Source organism: Stenella coeruleoalba, assembly GCF_951394435.1.
Source record: "Stenella coeruleoalba genome assembly, chromosome: 3".
NCBI lineage: Eukaryota > Metazoa > Chordata > Mammalia > Artiodactyla > Delphinidae > Stenella > Stenella coeruleoalba.
Window position 1 is genome coordinate 104,935,696 of NC_137148.1, and position 25,586 is coordinate 104,961,281.

A 25,586-nucleotide genomic window follows, 5' to 3' on the forward strand; every position below is an offset into this window, starting at 1 on the left:
ACCATTCTGTTAGCCTGGGACCCTCCTCCACCTTCACAAGGTAACTCCTTCCCTAATCATGATCCCCAGACAGGGTTGGATATGCCTGTTCTGGGGCCATCATCACTCTAGAATTGGAGGTCTTTCTTAGAGAACCTTTCACGAGCAAGCCAGCAGTTTCTAGACCCCTTGAATGTTTATTGAGCTGAATTCTCTTTTCTGTCTTTGACAAACGAGGAAAGAAAAAGACGTCTTATAGCACTCCAGCAAGGTTGGCAAAGAGTAGGATAAGAACAATGGAAATAATTAAGGAATAAAACGCATACACAAATACACACACACACACACAAAACACACAGCCCCTCCCCCCCCCCAAATGGTTAAAGCAAACTTACAATTCCCTATCCTGGAGAAAGTTTCATTGCAGGGTTAGCCCTATATGGAGGTCATATCAGTGGCCATATACCAAGTGTGACCTAGAGAAGCACTTACCTCAGTACTACCTCCTAAATTTCAGTCAGCCTTACTGCCTGAAATTCCATAGCTAGAGATTTATTTCTTAGGCTTCTAACATGTGTGCTGTCTTAAAATACTAATATTTTCTAGAGAAGATAACACCTCAGCAATGATACATTTATCTTATCTTTTTCTGACTGTAGGATGAAATGAAAGATAACAGGAGGGCATAGAGGTCCAGAGGGGAGGAATAGCAATAGGAGAAAATGGTGCAGCAAGAGGAAAAAAGACAGCTTCATGCTTTTTTCCTGGAGTTGCCCCTTGACTGAAACATGCTTTATATTTGTCTCCAAATAGATTTGGCATTAATATCTGCAAAATGATGACTCACTTTTACTAGTGATAGAGAAAAAAAAAAAGGAATTGAATTTTTAAAGCAAGTTGGTAATAGAATTGTTATAATTTACTTGCCAAGGAAAGACTTCTTTGCAGCCCTAAAATAAAAGTTATTTAAATGTAAGCTTGGTTCTGTTGAAATATGCTCATATGATTGGAGACAGAAGGCTTGATAGATGATCTCTAGAATTCCCTGTGATTCTCTGGAAATGAAATGATGGGTAAATCATGTGAAAAAAAGCTTATCTTTGCAATGGATCTCCTTGCTATATCAGGGGCCTTGTTACTTCTATGAAAATTACCTAGATAAAGTTGATTGTAACGGACGGTTATGTTAACCAGCTGGACAAACCTACTAGAGAAGAGGAAACAGATATGAGATAAAGGATCACTTTATTCTGATTTGCCAATCTGCCCTGGCGTCGTTTTTCTTGACATGCTTTGATTGAGAATGTGCTAATTAATACATAAATCATGATAATCTCTAATGTGAAAAAGCAGCATATATGCTTTTTGATCGAAAGTGTATTCCATCTTAACTGCATTTATTGTCATGTAGAGATTTGGTAAGTAGTTGATAAACTAAATCACCATAAATGGCTAAATCTCCACCTCCTGCAAACGCCTGTCCCACAAAAAAAGTGTCAAAAATCAGGACTAATTTTCAGGATGATTTTCAGATTAACCAGATAATCATTCAGCTTCCACTTCTTTAAAATCCTAACTCGGATTTGCCTGGGTATAGCTCTAGACCAAAATGGCCAGGGTCGTCTGGATCTCTATGAAGCAGGTGTCCCATATTAGCTGCTGCTAAATAGGAGTCCTGGCTCACCATCAGAGCTCAGGACTTGAACTTGAATAGAGAGTGAAGCCTGTAGCGGGTTACCTTTATGGGTACTTCTTTCAAATTTGGAAAACAAACTTTAGATTTGCAGCCTCTTTCAAAGTGGTTTGCTCCTCAATCCGTTTGATGCTTCTGCCTAGTAGAGCTATGAGTCAAAACACCAGCTAAGGCTCTGGGGCAGCCTTAGCACACTTGGGGAACATAGCATTTGCAATTCCATCTCAGTTTTTCGAACGAGATTTGAAAGAAAGATCAAATATTTGTGAACTCAAGAAAGAAAATATCATAGTAGGCCAAAATTCCACGTTTTATTTCATGAGGAACACTTAAACCCCAATTGGCTTCTAACAGGCCTGCTTGCCTTTCTTCAGCCAGCAGCCAAGCTAAAATAACAGTCTGTTGTAAGTTCAAGCGAAACACAATGAGGTCTGTGCTTTTTCATGCCTACTTAACAGCCTGTACCATGCAGAAGACTTTCAGATAGAGAAAAACAGGAACAGTCAAAAGTGGAGTTATTTCAGCAGAAATGACTGGCCACCAGTTAGCAACGTTCACTTTATGGTTTGGGGCTGCTTCTGTGTTAAGGTTTGGGCCATGGTAACTTTTCTCCTAATCAATTTAGGAGCAAAAACTTTAATACAAAACAGGGCCTTGTCAGCCTCCTTGGTGCGGGCGGAGTTCGTGTTCTGGAATCGTCAGAGTGGGAGTGGGCTTGTTCCTACTGTGTTTTCACTTGGTCTGAGGCCAGCAGTCTCCAGTTCACTCCTAATTATAACTCATTCTTCTTGCCTCTCAATGCAAGGAGCATTTCTTTGAGTTGTGAAGTATTCTGACTTACAAGAAAGAGCCCCCTGTGGCATTTCGAATACAGATTTACAAAAGAAACTTCCATTTATTTCAAATAAAACCTGGCTTTATTTTTATTTTTTGCAACTTTGGATTTTCTTTGTTTCCTTTAGGCATTTGTTCACTCATAACTGACTCTAAAGTTTCTCTATTTCCAGATTGAGAGTTAAACACCTGCATATGGGTTCATAATAATCAATAGCTTAGACAACAGCTATGAGTAACTTCATTTGTGATATTCTGCCTGTGTCTCCCCAATGGCAGATTAAATGTTTAAAGAGGAATTTCGTGACACAGATTAGTATATCTTTCTGTCTTGCACACTGTATTTTCAAAATATTTTAAGACTGTGTTTATTTGTTTGCTCCAGGGGAAGATTTTCTTTACGTAACACAATTTAACCACCTTTTGCTTCACCTTATCTTTTTACACTTTGTCCATTTCTCCATAAAAACAAAGAATGGGGAAGGGAGGAAGTTGCCGGAGGCTAAAGGATATAGTATTTTTTATAAATTTTGCCTTCAATAGACAGAGCCCTTGGGCTTCTCCTCTGCTGTCTCCTCCTAAAGAAGAAAAATCAGTATAACAAAGATGTTCTATTTCTTCTCCTTTATGATGCCACAGAAAACAGTTCTGGGATTATTTTAATGTTATGACGACATGATATATGATCCAATATATGATGATGTATTGATGTGTATAAGTGGATTTTAAGCCTTGCATCATCCCCACTCACTGCTGCCCGTGATACCTCAGAGTCGATACGGTGACCTTGGTCCTGGTCTCTGACTTATCATCCCAGGCGCCCGCCCCAACGGCTTCTCACTCAGCCTTGCCCGTGTGCCTTGTTTCAGGTGTCCACTGTGACAGCGTGTGCACTGAGGGACGCTGGGGCCCCAACTGCTCCTTGCCCTGCTACTGTAAAAACGGGGCTTCGTGCTCCCCCGATGACGGCATCTGTGAGTGTGCACCAGGGTTCCGAGGCACCACTTGTCAGAGAAGTAAGTGTCTTGTTAGACGGCGGTTTCCATCTTCCCTTCTCAGATCTCTGTGTACAGAATCCTGATCTCTGTCCCACCCCTCAATTCATAGAAGTGTTCTGTTGCAGTCGAGGGCAGGGGAGAGTGGCGTAGGTCACCCTGTCCTTTGCAGAGCTGGCCTCACTCGATAGCCCTTCCCCAAAGGCTTCATTCTTTCCAACCTTCAGGACTAACCTAACAGATGGGGCTTTAGCCATTTCTTCTCAGGAATGATTTCATTGCCTCGTTGGCATCATCATCAGTTTCTTGATCCCGCCTTAAATCTTGCAAATGGTGTTCCAGAAATCCATTGACCTGTAACTATTTTATTCAACCATTTTGGCATCGGCCTTACCTCAATTACCAGAAGTCAACATCAGCCAAACTTTGCGGCAAGTCATACGTCCTTCTAGTAGTCTGAAAGCCAGTGCTCGGGGGAAAATAGGATTGCAGAGCTTAAAATGGGGGCTGATGACATTGGTCAACAGAATTTTTGAGTTAGGGAGTGATCCATAAGATTTCCCTCAATCTTTTAGTAAATGTAATCAAGAAAGGAATATATGACTAATTGTAAGATACATTATTCTATTTTTTTGATTATGATTTTTTTTGCATTAAGGGTTCTATGCTATCATTCTATACTTAAATCCAAATAATGTCTTGGGAAGCGCCTACTTATAGAGCATTTTGCTTTTTCACTTTTCAGTCACAGTCGTTAACCTGGACCATTTTGAGGAGGAACAATCTTTTAATTCTGACTGTAGATCTATTTATTGCCAGAAATGACTCTTAAAGAATAAAGGATTAACGCGTGGCTTGAAAGTATTTATTTGGGCCTTGTTAGTGTTTAGAATTTTATTTATTTAATTTATTTGCTCAACAAAAATTCCTCAAGCCCCTGCTCTATGCCAAGCTTCGAGCTAATTGGGGCCATAAATGGGAAAATAAAGAGAACTAAGACATTTTGCCTGCCCTGAAGCAATTCAGAGTTTACTGGCTTCTTTTCATTATTAAAGAGTGCCCTCATTCCTTTTGTTGTTGTTTTATACTTGGAAAATTCTCAGTATCACTAAAAAGAATTTTTTTTTTTTTACCTCAAACTTGAACTAGATCCTTATGTGGAATAAGAGAGAAACACATCTCCGGGAAGATAACTATTTCCTTTCTGTTTTCAGTCTGCTCCCCTGGTTTTTATGGGCATCGCTGCAGCCAGACGTGTCCACAGTGTGTGCACAGCAGTGGGCCCTGCCACCACATCACAGGCCTGTGTGACTGCTTGCCTGGCTTCACAGGCGCCCTCTGCAATGAAGGTAGGGTGCGCAGGCTTTGGGAGAAATACGTGGTGGTGAGCACGCCCCATGCAGCCTGTCCTCAGGCTTCCCAAAGGACACGTGCGTCTTCAGCTAGCAGCTAGCGGTGCCTTCTGGTATGCTGTGGCTGCAGCTTCTGTAAATATGACTTTGAGCTTTGGAAAAGCTGGCTTGCCAATCCAGCACAATCTCTTTATTCTCTGAGCTGTGCTACTTTTCAGTTTTAATTGGAAACAGCCTTCCATGAAAAATCAATATGAGGAAGGATTTTGACTCCCTGAGCAAGGAGCCAGGAAGATTTCTAGAAATGTGGTGATGTCTCCTGATTTATGTTGCCTTAATGAGGGTCTTTGGCTTCAGATGTTTGTAAAAATGAGCTCATTCAGGATGAGGGATGCTCTTGAGTAGAGGCAGCTACCAAATGGACGGCTGGGTTGATGACCTTTAAAGTCATTTCCTATCCTGAGTCTAGGGTTCTGTGAGATGAGATGTAATTGTGAGTTTCTGACCTATGATTTATTCACAGTGTGTCCCAGTGGCAGATTTGGGAAAAACTGTGCAGGAATTTGCACCTGTACCAACAATGGAACCTGTAACCCCATTGACAGATCTTGTCAGTGTTACCCAGGTTGGATCGGCAGTGACTGCTCTCAACGTAAGTCTTGTTTGCGAACAACTGATAAACCATTTATTTACATTTGTTTTCAAATTCTTTAGGATTGAAGTATGAGTACTTAAATAATCAAGAAAGACTATATGAATAATTATAGGATATGTTATTTTAATTTTTAAGTGGCTTTTTTCCCCTCAGTAAGAGTTCTATGCAGTGGTCCCGAATTTAAATCCAACTCATGTCTTGGAAAGAACCTAAATAGGTAGCACTTTGCTTATTCACTAAAATGATTCTTCATTTGTAAAATGAGGGTCTTGTACTCAGAAAATCCATTCAGAAGTTCATGCCAGACTTCAAGTGTCAGCTATGATTTTTCCCTTGCTCTTGGGCAAAAATGGTACACACAATTATGGGAGAAAATTTTTTCATTTTTTAATTACTTCATATTTATTTATTATCTTCTTGGGGCCGTATTCCCTACTGGGTAACCATATAGAAACTGTGTTTCTTCTTTTAAGTAGTTCTTGAAGTGTTAGTATGAATAAAAAGTACTTCTTTGGTATATCAAATCATTTTACCCCATAATTTTAAATGTTATTTCACAGATACTTTATCTGAGGTTCTGATTGCTCTTCAGTAGGCGATGACCCCTAATGATTTAATCTGACTATTTTCTGCTTTGTCCAGTTAAGAGTTTTTACAGTAAACCAAGTCTTACAAACAAATGGGAACCTTCATATTTAAAACAAGCCTCTAGGGACAGCTCTAGAGTAGAGTGACACGTGCAGGTTTAGACATCACAGAGGTGGATTATATGACCTTGGGTTCCTTAACTTCTCTCGAGTCACACCATCTTGTTCATATGGTCTCTGCTCAAATGTCCTCTCCTCAGAGAGGCCTTCCATAAAGGAGTAGCCCCCATCATTCTTGTCCCCCTTTCCCTATTTTATTTTTTCTTATAGTCCTTACTGCCCTTATTTTTTTGGCTGGCTGGGTGATTGGTTGGTTTGCCTGCCTCCCCTACTAAACTACAAGCTTTCAGAGGGTGATCTGGATCTTGTCTTGTTCTCTGCTATCTCCCCTGAGCCTAGAACAGTGCTGGGCATATATAGGTCTCAATGTGCATTTGTTAAATAACTAAATCTGTAAATTTGGAATGATGTTTACTCTGCCCACCTCGCCCTGCAGTCTGTGTACGAATACCATGTCCGTCATGATGGCTGCTGTCGCCATCAGCATTACCATCGGAATTGAGACTGATGTGGAGCATGGTCTTTCTCAGTCCCGATGCTCACTGCTGACCTGTCACACGCGAGGAGCTGTGTAAGGCGGGTGGGATCCTCTCTTCGGGGTACTGGCCTCAGGACTCTCACAGAGCTCTCCATGCATGCTGTGCTTTCAGCCTGCCCACCTGTGCATTGGGGTCCCAACTGCATCCACACGTGCAACTGCCACAACGGGGCCTTCTGCAGCGCCTACGATGGGGAATGCAAATGTACTCCGGGCTGGACGGGGCTCTACTGCACTCAGAGTAAGTGGCATGCCTTCGGAGGCTCTCCAAGGGGGGGCCCACCCCAGGGGACACGGCCCTGCCCTGCGCATGCATGAGCTGAGCTCCCCAGGGTTCCTGGCTTTGGAGGGTTTCGTCACCCAGTGACCCTGAGACGTCTAAATTCCTCTAGGCAGTTAAGAGATACCACGTTCCAGGTTTGCTGTCCCTGTGTCGTATCAGGACACTGAGGTGGAGCGATGCTATAAGTGACGGTGTGCAGCTTCTTTCACTTCTCTCCTTTCATCAGGCCCTATTTACATGGCTCAGATTCCCTGTCATTAATTCTGGCAGCACAAAGGTTAGGATAAGTGGCAGTGATTAGAAAGGAAGTGAAGACAACAAGCCTCACTGCCTGACCTAATGTGTGCTCCTGGAGAAGACCAATTCTGTGGGTCTTGAATTTTAGCGAGCTCCGGAATCACCCGGCTGGCTGGATAAACACAACTGCTGGCCCCGCTCCCAGAGTGTCTGATTCATTAGGTCTGGGGTGGGACCTGAGGATTCACATTGCTAACAGCCTTCCAAGGGGTGATGTCAGTCTGGCATCATGCTTTAAGAACCACTAGTTCTTTTTTTCCATTTTATGTCACACAATGTCTTCACTGTCTCTTCTTCTATGAGGTTTTTAGCGTCATAGGGTATAATGTACAAAGTACTCCACAGCTCAGTACTGTTGGGATAAGAAGACTGATCTCTGCCCTCTTGTCTTCAGTGGAATAAAGGAGGCAAGACAGGAAAGCATGTATTATGGTGATCAGTAATAATAATATATAATTTTAAATCACGGAAATGAGCTGAGGAAGAAAGATGGGTCAGAAATCAGTCAACTCTTATTTAATACTAATTAGAGAACATAATTAGAGAACAGACTGAACAAGTCTTTTGGAAGTTTCTAGAAGGGGGTGTAGACCTTGAGCCGTGATTTGAAAGGAAAAATTGACGAGGAGGGAGGTTGTCTCAAGCATATTCTGCCAAGATTGTATATATAGAAAGTTTTTCAGCTCTTCAGAGAAAAGAAAAAGGAAAAGTTATTGTGCATAATTCTAAAATTAGGACCTGCTTCAATCAGGAGACCTTTTGAAGTAAAAGTAGCACAGCACACTGGGAAGAACATGGGGTCTGGAGCCAGACCTCCCCATGTTTGTATTGTAGCCCTGCCATCCTGCCATTTGCTGGCTGTGTGACTTGGGCTCAGTTTCCATCCATAGGGTGAGAATATCTATCCCTGTGTTTCTGGGTTATTGAAAAGATTCAATGAGAGGATGCAGGAAAAGAATCTGGCACAGAGTAGGTGCTGGATAATTATGTGGAAATGATGTCATTGCATGCTGGCATCCATGCTCTGCCTCTGTTTCTTGAAAGTTGAGCTTTCGTTAAAACTTCTGTAAGAAAAAGGGAAGATTAAAAAGCACATGTGATGCTTGGAAACAGCCGTTGAGCAGCCCGCATTGAAGTTTTCTTGATGGCAGAGAGCCCTGAAACACTCTTGCAGGGCAGCTGCTGGCCCAGGAAAGCCTATAGGACTTGTGCATGTTCTCAGCCCAAAGGCCCCAGTAGGCTGGGTCTTGAAAATTGTGCAGCAGTAAGAAGGCTTATTGCTTTTTTTAGCAATGCACATATGAATTGCAGGTTTTATTAAGATCAGAATTCTACCACACATCTTTGCTGAAGAAGATACTATTACATAAGAGAGTAACAGAGGAGGACAGGGCTAGTAGCAGATTTGGAGACATTCTGTACTATAAGTAAAAGCATGTAGGTAATTTTAACAAAGTACTCATTTCAGTCCATGGAATTTGAGTCCAGGATTCTAGTAGTTGACTGAAAAACATGAAAGGAAATGTCCCCGGACTTCCATGGGGTTGATGGAATGATTTGTTAGAAGACACCAGCTTGCCTCCAGGGATACCAGTGATGGTTAAACCACCCCAGGCATGGAACTGCTCTTCTCCCTGCTCTTGAAGTACAAGTTCCTCCCAAGAGCTCCATCTTGGGACTTCAAAGAAGCCGTTGTGAGAAGCTGCGATGTGCTTTATTCTCTTTATTCTCTCTCTACGGGCTCAGCGTCCTTCAGGTTCAAACAAACATGTTGGAGGCGGAGCTGGGTTTCTCCTCAGCGGGCTCTTGACTCTGCTGTCCTTCCTTCTCGCACAGGATGTCCCCTGGGCTTCTATGGAAAGGACTGTGCATTGATATGCCAGTGTCAAAACGGAGCTGACTGCGACCACATCTCCGGACAGTGTACTTGCCGCACGGGCTTCATGGGGAAGCACTGCGAGCAGAGTGAGTGTGAGAGCGAGGCATCTCTAGGCGCTGTTATTTCCCCTAGAACTCCTGACGATGCGAAGGCAGGACCCACAGCTTTGAGGTTGTTCCGCCTGATGGCTGGTCCCTTAACAGCGCGGTTGACTTCCTTCCCCTCCCAGAGACCCCGCTACCTTGGGATTCTTGCTGGCTGTCCTTGTCCTCAAAATTCTTCTGAGGACCTGATCAGCGCTCTGGGTGGAGGGGGTGTGGCTACAAGGATGAAGACAGAATTCAAGTTTTCCATCTGTTCATCCTGGCTCTTTCTCCCTCCCCTTCTTATTTTTGGAATGTGGCTGCTCAGAGCTTTAAAAGAGGCAGTCAGGCGTTCCTCACGGCAGAGGCAGTGCCAGGGTCTCGCAGTGGAGGGGTGTGCGTTCGGTAGGGCCAGGTTGGGTGCACCGGGGCAGAGGGGCTGGGAGCCCAGTGCCAGCCCCGCCGTGGGGGAGGGGTGAGTCCGTGCAAACACGGCCATGCTTTTGACAACCTTCTCTTGATAGTACTTTTATACCGTTTCCACTAACTACTCCTCATCTGAGTATTAACAACCTTCCAGACAATATATTGCCTTCAATTTTTTTGTTGTAAAAATCCCACTCAGGGAGCATATACTCTATTGGAATTCCCCATCCTTATGGTTCCATTTCTACCCCAGCAGCTGTGCATCTGCTCACAGGGCTGTAAGAACATTAGCCTTAGACTGAGTATTTCAAAGTAGTTTATCGTTCCCTTCCTCTGTGACTTTCATTCAATGTTCAAGATGAATAAATCAGGTCTTAGGGCCGTATGAGGCTCACTCTTTCACCATAAATGACAGGAAAGGTGCAGGATGTTTACATCCTGCTTACAGAGTGTGTGCTCTTGAGGATGCAACAAAGATTACATGGCTGTAGGAGCAATGTGGCCTGGAAAGGTTGATCAGCAGAGTAGGACTTTGGCAACAAAGCACTACTCTCCCTCCACGACCCCTCCCCAGAACCTCACAGCACCACTGGACAGCCAGGTTTGCCTGGCTGTCTATGTGCCAAACTCTAGAATATATCTGCCTATCCTCCCATCTAGTAAATAACAAGAGTGACATCCAGGAATCAGCCTGGACAGAGATGGCCCCATTTTAGTTTTGCACTGCTAGTTCATTTAATCATGAAACAGATACTGAGTCCCACAGTTGCCTGCACACTGCTTTGTGTATATAAATATTATGTGTATGTGTATAAATGTCTAAACATATATACACATACATATATGCCTAGAAACCAGAATAGGCTCTAAACTGACTTTCACTTGAATGCCAGAATGGTTATGGGCTTATTAAATAAAAACATTTTAAGTGCTTCCGTGATGACTCTGAACATCAAATTAAAATGTCCTTATTTTTGGAGACTTTTCCTAATGCTCATGTGTAAATAGAAACCCTGTGTCTGACAGAGAGCTCTGATAGTAATAGCACATTGCCCCCTGCTGCTCACTTTACAAAAAACATCAGTATTTTGTCATGATAATTTTTACATTTAACATGCCTAGTATATTCTTTGAAATTCATGCCCAACTCCTTTACAAGTTTCTACATCATAAAAATCTCACTATTTTAGTCTCTCAGTCTTCAACCTGCAAATCCAAATTTTGAGCCTTTCTGTGGTAAATGAAGTTCTTACCTAGAAAATTAACAAAGCTTGCCCTCTCCCTCTTCCCCTGCTCCCAGCTAATCCAAGTCAGAATGTGCTGTCAGGAGGCTCCTAAAGCCTACAGTTAAAATGTACATGTTCTCGGGCTTCCCTGGTGGCGCAGTGGTTGAGAGTACACCTGCTGATGCAGGGGACACGGGTTCGTGCCCCGGTCCGGGAAGATCCCACATGCCGCGGAGCGGCTGGGCCCGTGAGCCATGGCCGCTGAGCCTGCGCGTCCGGAGCCTGTGCTCCTCAACGGAAGAGGCCACAGCAGTGAGAGGCCCGTGTACCGCAAAAAAAAAAAAAAAAAAAAAAAAAAAAAAGTACATGTTCTCAAAGAAGCATCTCTAGTTTACACTTTTCAGTGTAGTCCCCTTCTATCCCATAGTTTTGCCTGGTGGAGTCATCTCAGATTGCTCTTAGTGATGATCTTCATCAGCTCCATTGGGGTTCCACAGACACTCTACAAACCTCCATCAGGGAGGTGGGTACATACAATAGAACCTGAAAGTGCCGAGAGCCGTGACGAGGACCTCAGTCTCCGGCCCTGTGCTGCCTGGCCTGTGAGTCCCAGCATGACTCGGCACACCAGCCAGCTCTAGGACACCCTAGGTGGTACAAGTCTCCTTGGACAGGGATCCCCTGGAAGGGCTGGCCTCCAGGCACACCAGATCATACAGTAAGACCCTTGCCCCAGGTTCCCAAGGCTGGAGAGCTACATTGGACTCTCATCTTCTTCTCAGAGTGCCCTGCAGGAACATATGGCTATGGCTGTCGCCAGATATGTGACTGTCTGAACAACTCCACCTGTGACCACATCACCGGGACCTGTTACTGCAGCCCAGGATGGAAGGGGGCACGATGTGATCAAGGTAAGGATGCTAGTAAAGGATACTTACTCAGATGAGGACCCTAAAGCTGAGAGAAGTTGAGTGATTTGCCCAAGGTTACATAATATCTAGAATATGTTAGTGTTTTGATACCAGGTTTGCCTGATTCCAAAGCTCATGAGTTTTCCACTGTGCCTACAATTTTTTTCAGCTTTATTGAAATATAATTAACCTGTAAAAAGCAACACACATATATATATAATTATACTGTATATATGTACACACACACACATATATATAAAACACATATGTACAACACAAAGTACACAACTTGATAAAATCTGATGTATGTATACACCCATGAAACTATCACCACAATAAAAATAATGAATACATCCATCAGCCCCCCAAAGTTCCCTCCCTGCCACCACTAGGTCCCAGGCAATCACTGATCTACTTTCTGTCACTATAGATTCGTTTGCATTTCCTAGAATTTCATATACGTGGAACCATACTGTACTCTTTTTTGTCTGATTTTGTTTATTTGGCATAATTAGTTTTGAAACATGTTGCTGTGTGTATCAATACTTCAATTCTTTTTATTGCTGAGTAGTATTCTATTGCGTGGATATACTGTAATTTGTTGACCCATTCATTCACCTGTGATGGACATTTGGATTGTTTCCAGTTTTTGGCTACTGCAGGTAAAGCTGTTGTGAACAGTAGTGTGTCAAGTCTTTGGGGACATAGGCTTTCATTTCTCTTGGGTAAGTTCATAGGAATAGAAGGATTGGGTCCTATGGTATGTGCATGTGTAGCCTTTCAAGAAACTTGTGCCTGTGGTTTTTAACTAGGGTGTATATCACAGTCACCCGGGACTACCTGCAATAGACATAGTCAGTCCTACTTGGGCAGTTCTGATTCTGGGGTGGATGGCTCCCTTGAGAAAGATGGTTCTGAAGCATGGCCTTCAGAGAGCTCCTAGCACATGTGGTGCTTTCTCTATGTCATAAACACATGGGCTGTAAAGGCTTCAGAAAATTCATGTAGTGATGTAAGTGAAGTCATCTTAAACAGTAAACTATGTGGGTATTCCTATTTAACTTTCTTTCATAAAATAACTTTGACACGCTCATGATTTGTATTTGACCATCATAACAATACAATGTCATATTCCACAATAACATTGTTGTTACAAATACATTGTAATCACACTCCACTGGCCTTGGTGCCTGCCTTTTGGGGCAGGCTGTCTTATAAGGTCTAGCATCTAGAATCATAAAGTCATAGGGACATTTGAGCTGGAAGTACCTTCATGGAGGCCATGAAGGATGTATTCATTATTTCCTCTTTTACAGATGATGAAACTGCAGCCTAAGAGCTTAAGGGAAAGTTCAGAATGTATGGATCCATTTTTTTAGATGCCAGGTTTCTTGATTGTCAGCCCCACTTGTGCCTTCACTTGATGGAACTCAAGGAAGAACTATGTAAAATGAAATTTTGAATTTTAATGAGTAAGGTTTTGGGGTGATGTTACCAGGTATTATTGGGACAGACCTTTCTGTCATAGAAAATACCTCATAGAACATATCTTCTGTGGTAAAAGGCTCATTGAAATTAGGACAAGACAGATCTTGATCTTGGGCTAGATTTTTTTTTTTTTTTTTTTTTTTTGCCGTACGCGGGCCTCTCACTGTTGTGGCCTCTCCCGTTGAGGAGCACAGGCTCCGGACACGCAGGCTCAGCAGCCATGGCTCATGGGCCCAGCCACTCCACGGCATGTGGGATCTTCCCGGACTGGGGCACGAACCCGTGTCCCCTGCATCGGCAGGCGGACTCTCAACCACTGCACCACCTTGGGAAGCCCTGGGCTAGATTTCTAATGGACTTATTCTTGACTGGAAGGAAAATTACTTTCCTCTTAGAAATGCTAAGGATAGACATAAAGTTAGGCACTTGAGTTAGCCATTCATAAGCTTAATGCTGGATAATAAATAAAGAACAATAAAAATTAGATAAATTATTACCCCCAAGTAACTGCTGATCTAAGCATTTGGTTGGAAATCTGTGAGAAGCTCTCAAACCCTACTGTTAAGTCTTTGGGTTCAGGAAATCCTGTCTCTTTTTTGAGGCTTAGAGAAGCCCTCTTCTGGGCTGATCTAAGCATTTAGTTGGAAATCTGTGAGAAGCTCTCAAACCCTACTGTTAAGTCTTTGGGTTCAGGAAATCCTGTCTCTTTTTTGAGGCTTAGATATGCCCTCTTCTGGGCACAGACAAGCCAACAACACCTGAACATGAGGAATGTTTGTTTTTCCTTCCTTCTCTGTTTCCAAAAGTTTCTAAATTGACATTTCATGAACTGAAAATATCCAGGCATTAGCACAGTGGGAGATTTTTGTAAATAGAGACCAAATATGTATCCGGCACATTGTCATCCTTACTCACATCTCTTTTTCTCCTTTTCCAGCTGGTGTTATAATAGTTGGAAATCTGAACAGCTTAAGCAGAACCAGTACAGCTCTTCCCACTGATTCCTACCAGATCGGGGCCATTGCGGGCATCATCATTCTTGTCCTAGTTGTTCTGTTCCTCCTGGCGTTGTTCATTATTTATAGACACAAGCAGAAGGGGAAGGAATCGAGCATGCCAGCAGTCACCTACACCCCCGCTATGAGGGTCATGAATGCAGACTATGCCATTTCAGGTGAGACTGGACTCACTAGAGGCATTTTATTCCTTGAAAAATGTGGCTTCATCCTGGTTCTTTGAAACTGAGCATTTTTGGCTGTGCTGCCTGTTGTTATTGTCAATCAGCCTTGAGAAAATTTTATGTTTGGAGAAGATGCATTGTTAGAAATGCATTTTATGTGACAACAGTGGTAAAATCATCACTATTGTCTTCTGTGAGGGATTTAAAATTGGATTCATTATATGGTTGCTTTAAGTGTTGGGAATTTCAACCCGGAAGGAGCTTTGGTGGGCACCCAGTCCCAAGCTGTTGTCATATGTGGGGGACAGGGTGGGGAGAGGAGGAGGTGGCCATAATTTTATCGAGGTCATGGAGCAGATCAGGGATGAGGACCCGGTCTTCTGTCTCTGGCCTTGCATTCTTCCAAGGTGCCTTCCAGCCTGTCCTGGGGCACATGGGAATCATTAGCTGCACAGCAACCAAGTTATATAAGAAACAGTTTGGAGGGATTAGCAAGAACCAAGGCTGTTCTTTAAGAAAACTCTTTTGAATCTTCCTTTCTGTCACGAGACCCCATAAAAAGTAAATTTTTAAGTGACACGCTCAATCCTGAGAAGAAGTAACCACATAGGTGAAGAATTTGGAAACTTAAGGTATTTATTAATTTGGGGGCAATCACTGAAGGATTTCAGGTGGGTTACATGTTTATAAATAAAGTGATTCCGGGGGAATCCATAAAGTAGCTGATTTACTTAGTAGTGCACTTCTAGTGCGGAATATTGTGTCAAGAATTCGAGTGTTTAAAAAAAGAGGAAAGTTACAGCAGAAGTAGCTACAAAGTGATGCCTTTCCAGCTTCTACAAGCTCCAAAGCAAAGAGCAGTTGTTGGTGGATACTTTCACACTTTTCCAGGAGGCAGGTAGGAAGGCAGATGCCTGCTGCCTCTAGAGGCTTTGCTGCGTATGCAGGGCAGGAGGGGATTCTGTCCCGCCTGTGATATGGAAGCAGTCCAAACATTTGTTCTTGTTATTTTGCTTCCCTCTTTCCCACGGGCATGTAGGGAGCCTGCCATCTTAACCATTTCCTTCTCTTCTGGCAGAAACCCTTCCTCACAGCAATGGTGGAAATGCTAACAGCCATTACTTCACCAATCCCAGTTACCACACACTCACCCAGTGTGCCACATCCCCTCATGTCAACAACAGGGACAGGATGACCATCGCAAAGGTGAGAGGAAATGGTCTAAGCCAGTGAGGGTGGGCAGGGGAGAGAGGAACGAACAAGCGTGTATGAGGGCTACTGTTTGCCAGCTGCCGTTCTACGTACATACGTCTATTATCTCATTTATTCCTCTAAACAATCCCATGGGTGTGTATTAGGATCTCAGGTTTACTGACAAAAACCCCTAAGTAATGGGGAATTTAAGTCACTTCCAAACATCGCTTGTGAGTGAGGCTGCCACGAGGTGAGTCATCTCGCTGTCTCTACAACTTGTACTGTTTTTGTTGCACTTCTTTGGAAAAATGTTTCTAACATTGCATGAGGTTCTAAAGTAATGTCTCAGACCAAACCTATAGCGGACTCAGGCCTGGGTAAAATTGCCAAGTTTGACTTTTGTGACCACCTGTCTTCTAGTGCCCTTTCCTGGCCACCCGTACTTGAGTAATGACAACAACAATAATATGCATTTATTTCACTTGAACCACATGAAATTGAATTTTTGTGGGTCAAAAATTATCAAATAGAAACAACCTAATACTATGTGACAAGCAATTCTAATTATTTTACAAATTTCTATTTGTAAAACGATTAGAATGATTTAATCTTCACACCAATCCTATGAATCAAGAGTCATTATCCCATTTTACAGATGCCAGTAGAGGTTGGAGGCCCCAGAGTGGCTCCTCTGGTACCACCCAGTTCACCCCCAGGTCTCTTCCACAGTGATCTGAAATCCCAAACATTTCTCTCTTCCAAACTGCACCTGAATTATATTTCCAGTCTCCGTTGTCTAATTCCAGCTCTCTGTTAGAAGAAAACCAAGCTAATTAAATTAATTCAGTTGCAATTAAATTAATGCAGCTGGATTTTAATTATAGTGACTCATAGTTAAATAGCACTTCATATTCTCCAGAGATTTTGATATTTATCATACCATTTGTTCTTATTCCCATTCAGGGAGGGAGCAAAGTAGATCATCTTATCCTCATGCTTATGGCTAAGAAAACTGCTAAGAGTGACTCATACAAGATCATACAGTGTTTGATGGGAAAGCTCAGACCAAGAATTTGGTTTTTTCAGTTCAAAGTTCCATGTATGTAAACCCAAGTAAGGTCTAACTGGCACAGAGCGACAGCAGGAAATGGAGGAGTTGCGGCAGTGGAGGGAATGGTTGGGGCCGAGGGACACATACTCCTGCTGCCTCTAAGTCCTGCCAGGTCGGAAGCGGTCACCTTGGCCTCCTGGTGCATCCTCATGTAAGGACCGGTCCTTGATACATGCCATGGACTTACTTTCCCCAGATGGGTAACACTTCACTGTGCCATATTGTATTTTCTCTTTAAATCTTTTGTTGTTTATATTTTTAACAGTCAAAAAACAATCAGCTGTTTGTGAACCTGAAAAATGTGAATCCTGGGAAGAGGGGCCCTGTGGTGGACTACACAGGCACGCTGCCTGCGGACTGGAAACACGGCGGCTACCTCAACGAGCTTGGCAAGTCCCCCCACTTCCCCACCTTCACAAGCATCTTTGTCTTTTAGTCACCGCAAACAGTCACAGATTCATGACAGTGCCAAAGCGATCTATTGGAAACATGCATGGAAAAACAAAGTCATAGGATTATACCTAATCCCTGTATGGGGCTTTTACTGTCCTAAGGCCTTTATTTATTCAACATTTATTGAGTTCTTACTATGAGCCAGGAATTGATAAAAAGAGACAAGGATCTCTGCCTGCTCGTAGCTTACATCTCACCTCTCCACGTATTAACTCACCTAATTCTCACAAGTACTGTTACAGGTACCATTATTATCATCATCATCTCCCTGTTACAGTTGCGAAATTCAGTCATAAAGAGGTTAAGTAACTTGTCTAAGTTCTCAAAGCCTATTAAATGGTGGAGCTGGGATTTGAACCTAGTCAGCTTGGTTCCAGGGTGTGTGCTTCTCTTTGCTCTCTGTTAATCTGAGGCACCCTCACTAGAGGCCCTTCCTCTTTTAGGTGAGGAAATAGAGATATCAATTAGATATCTAACAGTAAGTCAGTGGTTCTGAAAATAGTAAGTCAGTGGTTCTCAAACGTCTGGGAATCGGGACCCTTTCATACACCCTTAAAAGTAATCGAGGAGCCCAAAGAACCCCTACTGACATGGGTTATATCTGCTGATATTTACCATATTACAAATAAAATCTGAGAACATCTTAAAGAGCTAGTTATTAATTTATAATAACATCTCATTTCATGATAACATAAAATGCATTTTTATGAAAAATAACTACATTTTCCAAAATGAAACAAAAAAAATTAGTGAGAAGAGTGGCACTGTTTAACACTTTCATACATCTCTTTACCATCTGGCTTAATAGAGGACAGCTAGGTTTTCATATCTGCTTCTGTGTTTGATCAGTAGTGATCTTACACTTGATGTGGCTCCTGGTAAACTCCAACATACACCTGAGAGAGAATGAGAGTGGAAAGGACAAATAGTGTTATATTATGATGAGAACACAACATTTACTCTCGGGGCCCTCCTGCAAAGGGGCTGGGGATTCCTGGACCACACTTAAGGCACTGCTCTGATACCCCATTGAGCATGTGGTGCAGCCCCTTATTTTCAGGGAGGAGAGGAATGATATAGTAAGTAGCATGTGTGCAGTGTCTTAGGGGCAGCAAACCCTTTCATATGTATTTATTTGGTGGTAAGGTTGCCAGGAAGTCCCATTAAATTGGAATTTCAGATAAGAAACAAATAATTTTTGTATAAATATATCCCAAATATTGCACGAGGCAAACTTATATGAAAAATTATTTGTTGTTTCTCTAAAATTCAAATTTAACTGGACCTCCTGTGTTTTTATTTACTAAATCTGGCACCCCCTACTGTGTGGGCCCTTCCACAAATCTTGTTTTATAGAGGAATAAGCAAAGAGGTTAACTCTCTTGTCCAAGATTTCATAGAAGGAAGGGGGTAAAATTGGGTCTCACAGTTGGTCTTCTGCCTCCCCTCACTTCGATCCTTCTGTGAATACTGCAGATGTCAATTCACCTGAGCCACATGGAGGAACCAACCCCTGTGGGCTCTGGAATCCCCTCTTACTATGGAAATGGAAATGTTTAGGTAGCAAATGAGTACAAATTCTTAACTTTTATCTGCATTCTTCAATTGATAACCAACATTATCACTAGGATGTGTATTTCTACATACTTAGAGTAAAATTACTTATATACCAGATTCACATTATACTTACTGGTGAAATCACTTAACTTTAGGGAGGTTAATAATCTAGCTCAAAGAAGTACGTGAATTGATAATAGTAAAATACCACCCAGCACTAATGAGGGAAAAGTTCTCTCATTCTATCTCCACTGAATGGAGTTTGTCCTGATTCCAGAACACAACACACAGTCACTGTAATTGTCACATATAAATTTCTCCGCTTTCTGTCTCAGTGAGACCCAAGGGACTGATTATTAGTAACATAAAATCTTCATTGGAAATTCTGGATCTCCTTGGCTTGTTCCCATCCAAAAGTAATTCTGCATTTAATATCCCTGTAAAGTTGTTGCATAGAAAAAGTCTTTTCTTACAAAGAACAGAATAAGGCACATTATGGATAATGAAGTGTGTAGTAGTTTTAAATGATGGGAAAGTTGTGATGCTGTCTGAAAGAGCCCTGAACTTGACACAAAAGCTGTGAGATCAATTCCTCGTTCTGTGATATGACACTGTGCCAGTCATCCTCTCAAGACTGATTTGTTTGTTTGTAAAATAGAGATAAGGATCATGTTCTGGCTCATTGTATGAAGTAGATTAACTGGAGCATTTGAAAGTGCCTGTTCAGGGATTGGGACAGACAGGAGTTTATGAGGAAGCCCACGTGCTTCCTTGTTAAAACTGCACCCTGATCTTCCAGGGCAGAGAAGACGGAATCTGCCATGAGTGGCTGGTCTCATAGCCCCACTCTTGTTCCCTGATTTACTATCCACCCCATGTTGCTACTCTCTTTAACCCCTTGGGGAAGGCTAGCCATTGTACAGCTAAGATCAAGACAGACATTTAACAAGACTTTGCCACAGTTTGGAGATGGCCAAGGGAATTAGGCAAAGAATAACATAGAGTTCTTTGATTAGGCTGCTGTCAGGCCATAGGCTGCCTATCTTCACCGGGTCCCTTTAAAAAGTCCAGAATCTCTAAGACCACCCTTACTTCTGATACCAACTACAAGTTCAAGTGTCCTCAAGACCACCCACAGGACCAATAATTTGCTAGGAAGACAGAACTCACTAAGAGCTGTTATGCTTATGGTTACAGTTTATCACAGCAAAAAGGTACAGATTAAAATCAGCGAGGGAACAGACACGAGGCAGAGTCCAGGGAAGTTCAAGTGTGAAACTTCCAGTTGTCCTTTCCCAGTGGAATCATAGAAACTGCTAACTTTTCCTAGCAACAATGTGTGACAAACTATTACATATATAGAATAGAAAAACAACAAGGTCCTGCTGTATGGCACAGGGAACTATATTCAATATCTTGTAATAAACCATAATTGAATATGAAAAAGAATATATATATATATATAACTGAATCACTTTGCTGTAGCTCAGGAACTGACACATTTTAAATCAACTGTACTTCAATAAAATAAACTTTTAAAAAAAGTGTTACAGTAACTGAAGCACCATTCATTTATATGGCGCTTCAGAATTTGCAATGCCTTTCCCTGTGGTCTATTTCACTTCATGTTCCCAACAACCCTGTAAGACTTAGAAGGTGGGTTGTGTTTTCCCCATTTTAGAGATAAGAAAATTGAGGCACAGCGAGTTGAACATCTTGTGTAAAGTCACGTAGCTAACAAGTGATGAGATCCCAGTCCTTTGTCTCAGTTCTAGCCCTTGAATCAAGTCTACTGATTCATCTGTGCCTCAGTTTCTGCCCCATATTGACCAGCCTTTCCCAAAGTCACTGAAACGAGCAGGAGAATGCTCCGAATGCTGTATAACATTTTTTTAAACTCTTAAGTACTGAAACATCTGGCACAAGTGATCTGGTGTCGAGGTTTGGAAAGCAGCATCCTTGGCTATTTCCTGCAGTGGGGAGACAGTGGGTACCCAAACCATCTTCTCCAAGGACCTGAGAATATTAGATGAGTTTTCTCTTTCTTTCAGTCCACACTGGATATTTTTTTCTTCCTTTGTTACAGGTGCTTTTGGACTTGACAGAAGTTATATGGGAAAATCCTTGAAAGGTATAGTATAAATTTGAGGAAGAAATACATTTATCAGAACACAATTAAAAAATTTTTTTAACTCAGAGACAGAAATAATTTGTTAAACCAGCGAAAGCGGCACTGTAGGGAAAATGTAGCCTTGTTAGGGGGTTTAATTACTCCAGCAAAGACATGAGCACGTTTGACTGCCAGCAAGAGAGTGAACATAGGTGGATCCTGTTAGAGCAGCAGTCTTGGAGAACCAAGCCTTTGATTTGCTGGGAAAACACTCATAATTCCTTTCAAAGAAATATAGTTTGTGGGGAGAGAGAAATATGAAAATGGAAATAGCAGGGAAAAGAGGAAGAGATCAGCTTGGTTACATGTTCACTGAAGCCTGCTTTTTGGAAGGAATTTGAGTAGTAACTTCAGGTGCCCAGACCTGAGGTTTTACAAAGAAGCCTCACAGCATAGTTGCCTTCCTTACCATGATAATAGTATCTTCTTATGCTCCTGGGGTCAGCAGCAGATGGGGTCTTGACTGAAGGCTGTGAGGAGTCAGAGACTATTAGTAAAATAGAGTGGAATTAATTTTATTTGAGTGTGATAATAAAAATGATATCAAATCCATGATGTTTACATTGGTCCTCACCTTAGAGAGGAGCCAAAATTACTTTGTGGATGGGTAATTTTATAGAAGATTCTCTCCAAAATACGTAAAAAATGGATGCCATTATTTTCATTGTTAAAAATTATAGGTAACTATGAAGAAAAATAAGTGATGTGCCCAAGTCAGTAATCGCCAAGAAAATAAATGATGTTGCCCATGAAATAGCATTTGCTTCCCCCCACCTCATCTCTCTTCACAGACCTGGGAAAGCATTCTGAATATAATTCAAGTAACTGCTCCCTAAGCAGTTCTGAAAACCCATATGCCACTATTAAAGACCCACCCGTCCTTATTCCCAAACACTCAGAGTGTGGTTATGTGGAGATGAAGTCACCGGCGCGGAGAGATTCCCCATATGCAGAGATCAATAACTCAACTTCAGCCAACAAGAATGTCTATGAAATTGGTAAGTTTTCCTAACCAAAGAAAGAACCTAGTGAGTGGGAATATTCTTTTCAAACAATTTTAAAGTCCTTGAGAATACAATTGTTGCAGTCCATATACACTGTATTGAAAATAATGGTCTGTATTTTAAACGTTAACCTGTGTTTATGGTGTTCATATTAGTTGGTGTCAAATGAACTTTTCAGGGAAAATACCATTTAGAAAATTCAAAGTAAGTTTTTTTTTTTTTTTTTTTTACCTCCCACCCGGTCATCCATCTTTTGTTTTGTAACCATAGTGACTATTTTAACACGCATGTGGAATAACATATGTATCATATTAGCTAATATGTCAAGTTAGCCAAAACAAATGGTTCAAGTGGATTAAACAGATGTTTCCATTTCCTGATTGCATTCATTATATTAATTTAATGCTTTTAGCAGGATTGGAACATTTTACTTTTAAATTTGTCTATTAGATTAGTAATACTCTCTGATGTGAATCTGATACAAATTGATAAGAATTCAGTTAGTGTTAGAGTTATTTTGATTGCCCCTTGCAAATGCCATTTGAGGAAAGTTAAAACATACCAGAGCTATCCTGGGCAGAGCTATCCTGGGCTAGATAGTAGAGCTTTATATTTTCATTTTTCTTTCTCCATATCTTTCTCAATGTTTATGATTTAAGCCTGAAAAAAATTCTCTACTACAGTTGACCCTTGAGCAACATGGGTTGGAACTGCACGGGTCCACTTATACAGGGATTTTTTTCAATAGTAAATGCTACAGTTCTATGTGATCTGCAGTTGGTTCAATCCAAGGTTGTGAGGCCATGGATAGGAGGGCCAATTGTGAAGTTACGTGTGGATTTTCAGCTGCAGCGTGTTGGGGGGAGGGTGTGGAGCACCCCAATCTTGCATTGCTCAAGGGTCAACTATACTTATAAATGAAGTGACTTATTTAATTCTAGTCATTTGTCATTCATTTTAGGCCATAGACATGTCATGGAAAGATACGTAATTCTTTTTAAAGTATTAAGACAACTTTTTGAAATGGAAGCCATAATGAACTACATTTATTTCTAAGAAGTCAGTAACAGTTCCCTTTTGAACTGTCCCCTAAGCCCACCACTGTGAGATGGGAACTCAACTGAGAGCCTGAGTCCTGAGTTCTAAAACTGTGCACTTGTTATGTGTTTCCATGAATCAAGTGACCCCCAGAGGACCTCGTTGTTTTACCTGTAGAGGAAGGGGTTTGGACTAGATTATCTCCAGGTTTTTGCAGACAGTGATTCATGTCCAGGGTTTCTGTATATTCCCTTGATGTCTTCATCCCAACCATATAGTCACCCTTTGTTCTGAGCATCGTTTGTGAGCGTCAGTGGGTCTACCAACCACAGAGTAGCCACCTCTATGTGATTATAAAAGGATCATTTGTTTTAAAAAATAATATTTTCTTATATATTTTTTAAAATTAATTAATTAATTTATTTATTTATTGGTTGCGTTGGGTTTTCGTTGCTGCACACAGGCTTTCTCTAATTGCGGCGAGCAGGGGCTACTCTTCGTTGTGGTGCGCGGGCTTCTCATTGCAGTGGCTTCTTTTGTTGCGGAGCACGGGCTCTAGGCGCGCGGGCTTCAGTAATTGTGGCATGCAGGCTCAGTAGTTGTGGCTCGTGGGCTCTAGAGCACAGGCTCAGTAGTTGTGGTACATGGGCTTAGTTGCTCTGCAGCATGTGGGATCTTCCTGGACCAGGGCTTGAACCTGTGTCCCCTGCATTGGCAGGCGGATTCTTAACCACTGCGCCACCAGGGAAGTCCCTTCTTATATTTTTATAAAAGCTCCTCTGGTGTGTTTGATATTTGCAAGGAATGCCATATTCTTTTTTTTTTTTTAATTTCCATTGCTGATCAGTTAATGTGTCCCTGGTTGTCACAGAACCTACAGTGAGTGTTGTCCAAGGAATATTCAGCAATAATGGGCATCTCACCCAGGATCCATATGACCTCCCAAAGAACAGTCACATCCCTTGCCATTATGACCTGCTGCCAGTCCGAGACAGTTCATCCTCCCCCAAGCAAGAGGATGGCGGCGGCAGCAGCAGCAACAGCAACAGTGAATGACACCAAAGGACCACTGGGTAGCCGCTGGAACCCTTTCCAGAACTACAGTTCGGTTCTTCTCCATCCTCGAGTTTGCCACCCTGTGTGAACGTTAATCTGCTCAGTAGGCAATTGTTGGACATGAACCAGAAAGCTCAAAACTGAGGGTGACTGACTGTAGGTCCTTTTTGTACAGGTGGCTCAGAAGGAGATAGCAATGTGATTTCCCATTCTTGTTAGTTTTAGAACTGCACTCATGAAGCATGACTTATTGTAAAATCTTGGCTAAAAGCATGACCGTGCAGGACTCTTTCAGTGACATGGGTTGCAGTGGACGTTGGTATTGTTGCTTGAAAAATTAAAATTTAAATGTTTTCTTTCTCATTTGCATTATAGAGCTGTACCTAGGATTGTGCGGTTTACCACAAAATATACTTCATAAAAGTGTGAATCACTCAGCGTGTAGAAGAAAAAGGGCCATCTTATTGAGTTCTTACTGTTTAACTTCTTTCAGCTGGACTCAGAATTGTAAGGATAATATGAGCCCAGCAGGAACCATTCTGCCAAGTGGCATTACTGGATAGACTCTGAATAAACTCTAGAGGTGGATAGCAAATTTAAATATGAGAACTTTAGACTTCTTTTAGAATGAGGAAATGTACCATTAGAATTACCTTAGAAATGCTAGAATAATTGCAGGAATCAATACGCAAATGTGCCAGGCAGAAGTGCTTCTCCTCTCTATTTGATCCTTGGCCCACTTTAGATACATGACATTATTCTGATTACTGTCCCCATCATACACATTCACCACTTGAGATCCGTAACATATCAATAATTATTTCATAAATATAGAAATGAAATAATTTTATTTTTGACAGATTGGATTGAATGAGTGTATAATGATTGGAAAAAGTTGTAAATTTTAGGTGTAAGATGATGCTTAAGTTTTGTAAACCATTAGTAATACAGGCTGTAATATAGAATTAGCAGAAAGTTTTGGTTAATTTTTCCCTAGAAGTGACCGAAATATTTTTGTGCATATTTGAGAAAAGGGCACTTTCCTTTTATTAATTGTTGATTTAGAGAAACTATGCTTAAGCTGGTCTTTTGCATTGCTAATATGACATGTACCCCATTTTTCATCAGTTTGTATTTCCATTTTTAAGTTGTATATTCTATGTTTTGTAGTGTTTGGATTGTTAATGAAAAAATATTATATGTTTATTGTTTCTTGTGTTATGGCTACTTTTGTTTTTGCTTGAGAAAAATGCACTGTTCTTGTTTCTTTTGGAGGGAGGAGATGAAAATATATAAATCAAATCCATTAAAATTGGTCATTACTAAAATAGTACAGTAACCACAAGTGCATGGCTTATAATGGAAATAGAGAAGCTTTTTAATATTCTGAAATGGGGTTCCTTAGATCCTGAGTCTTAGTTAAACCAAAGGGGAAGGGAGCAGGGAGACACTGTTACTGAGAAAGTACCACAGACTG

General features: G+C 41.7%; 1 protein-coding gene across 6 annotated transcripts in view; it reads left to right on the top strand.

Annotated features, from left to right (window-relative positions):
• Positions 1–25,277, top strand: part of MEGF10 (multiple EGF like domains 10) — a gene marked incomplete at its 5' end in the record, with an annotated part of 363,778 nt that extends 338,501 nt beyond the window's left edge. For 5 of the 6 annotated variants that reach the window (XM_079916644.1, XM_079916645.1, XM_079916646.1 and 2 more), the window contains 12 exons: positions 3,376–3,522; positions 4,716–4,850; positions 5,377–5,505; positions 6,866–6,994; positions 9,170–9,298; positions 11,730–11,858; positions 14,284–14,520; positions 15,605–15,732; positions 17,097–17,220; positions 20,928–20,972; positions 21,803–22,009; positions 23,925–25,277. In XM_079916644.1, coding sequence (XP_079772770.1) covers positions 3,376–3,522; positions 4,716–4,850; positions 5,377–5,505; positions 6,866–6,994; positions 9,170–9,298; positions 11,730–11,858; positions 14,284–14,520; positions 15,605–15,732; positions 17,097–17,220; positions 20,928–20,972; positions 21,803–22,009; positions 23,925–24,109 — 1,724 coding nt within the window. In that variant the 3' untranslated portion in view covers positions 24,110–25,277. The remainder of the gene's footprint in view (positions 1–3,375; positions 3,523–4,715; positions 4,851–5,376; positions 5,506–6,865; positions 6,995–9,169; positions 9,299–11,729; positions 11,859–14,283; positions 14,521–15,604; positions 15,733–17,096; positions 17,221–20,927; positions 20,973–21,802; positions 22,010–23,924) is intronic. The other variant, XM_079916647.1, reaches the window with a different exon arrangement.
• Positions 25,278–25,586: the final 309 nt, after the last annotated feature.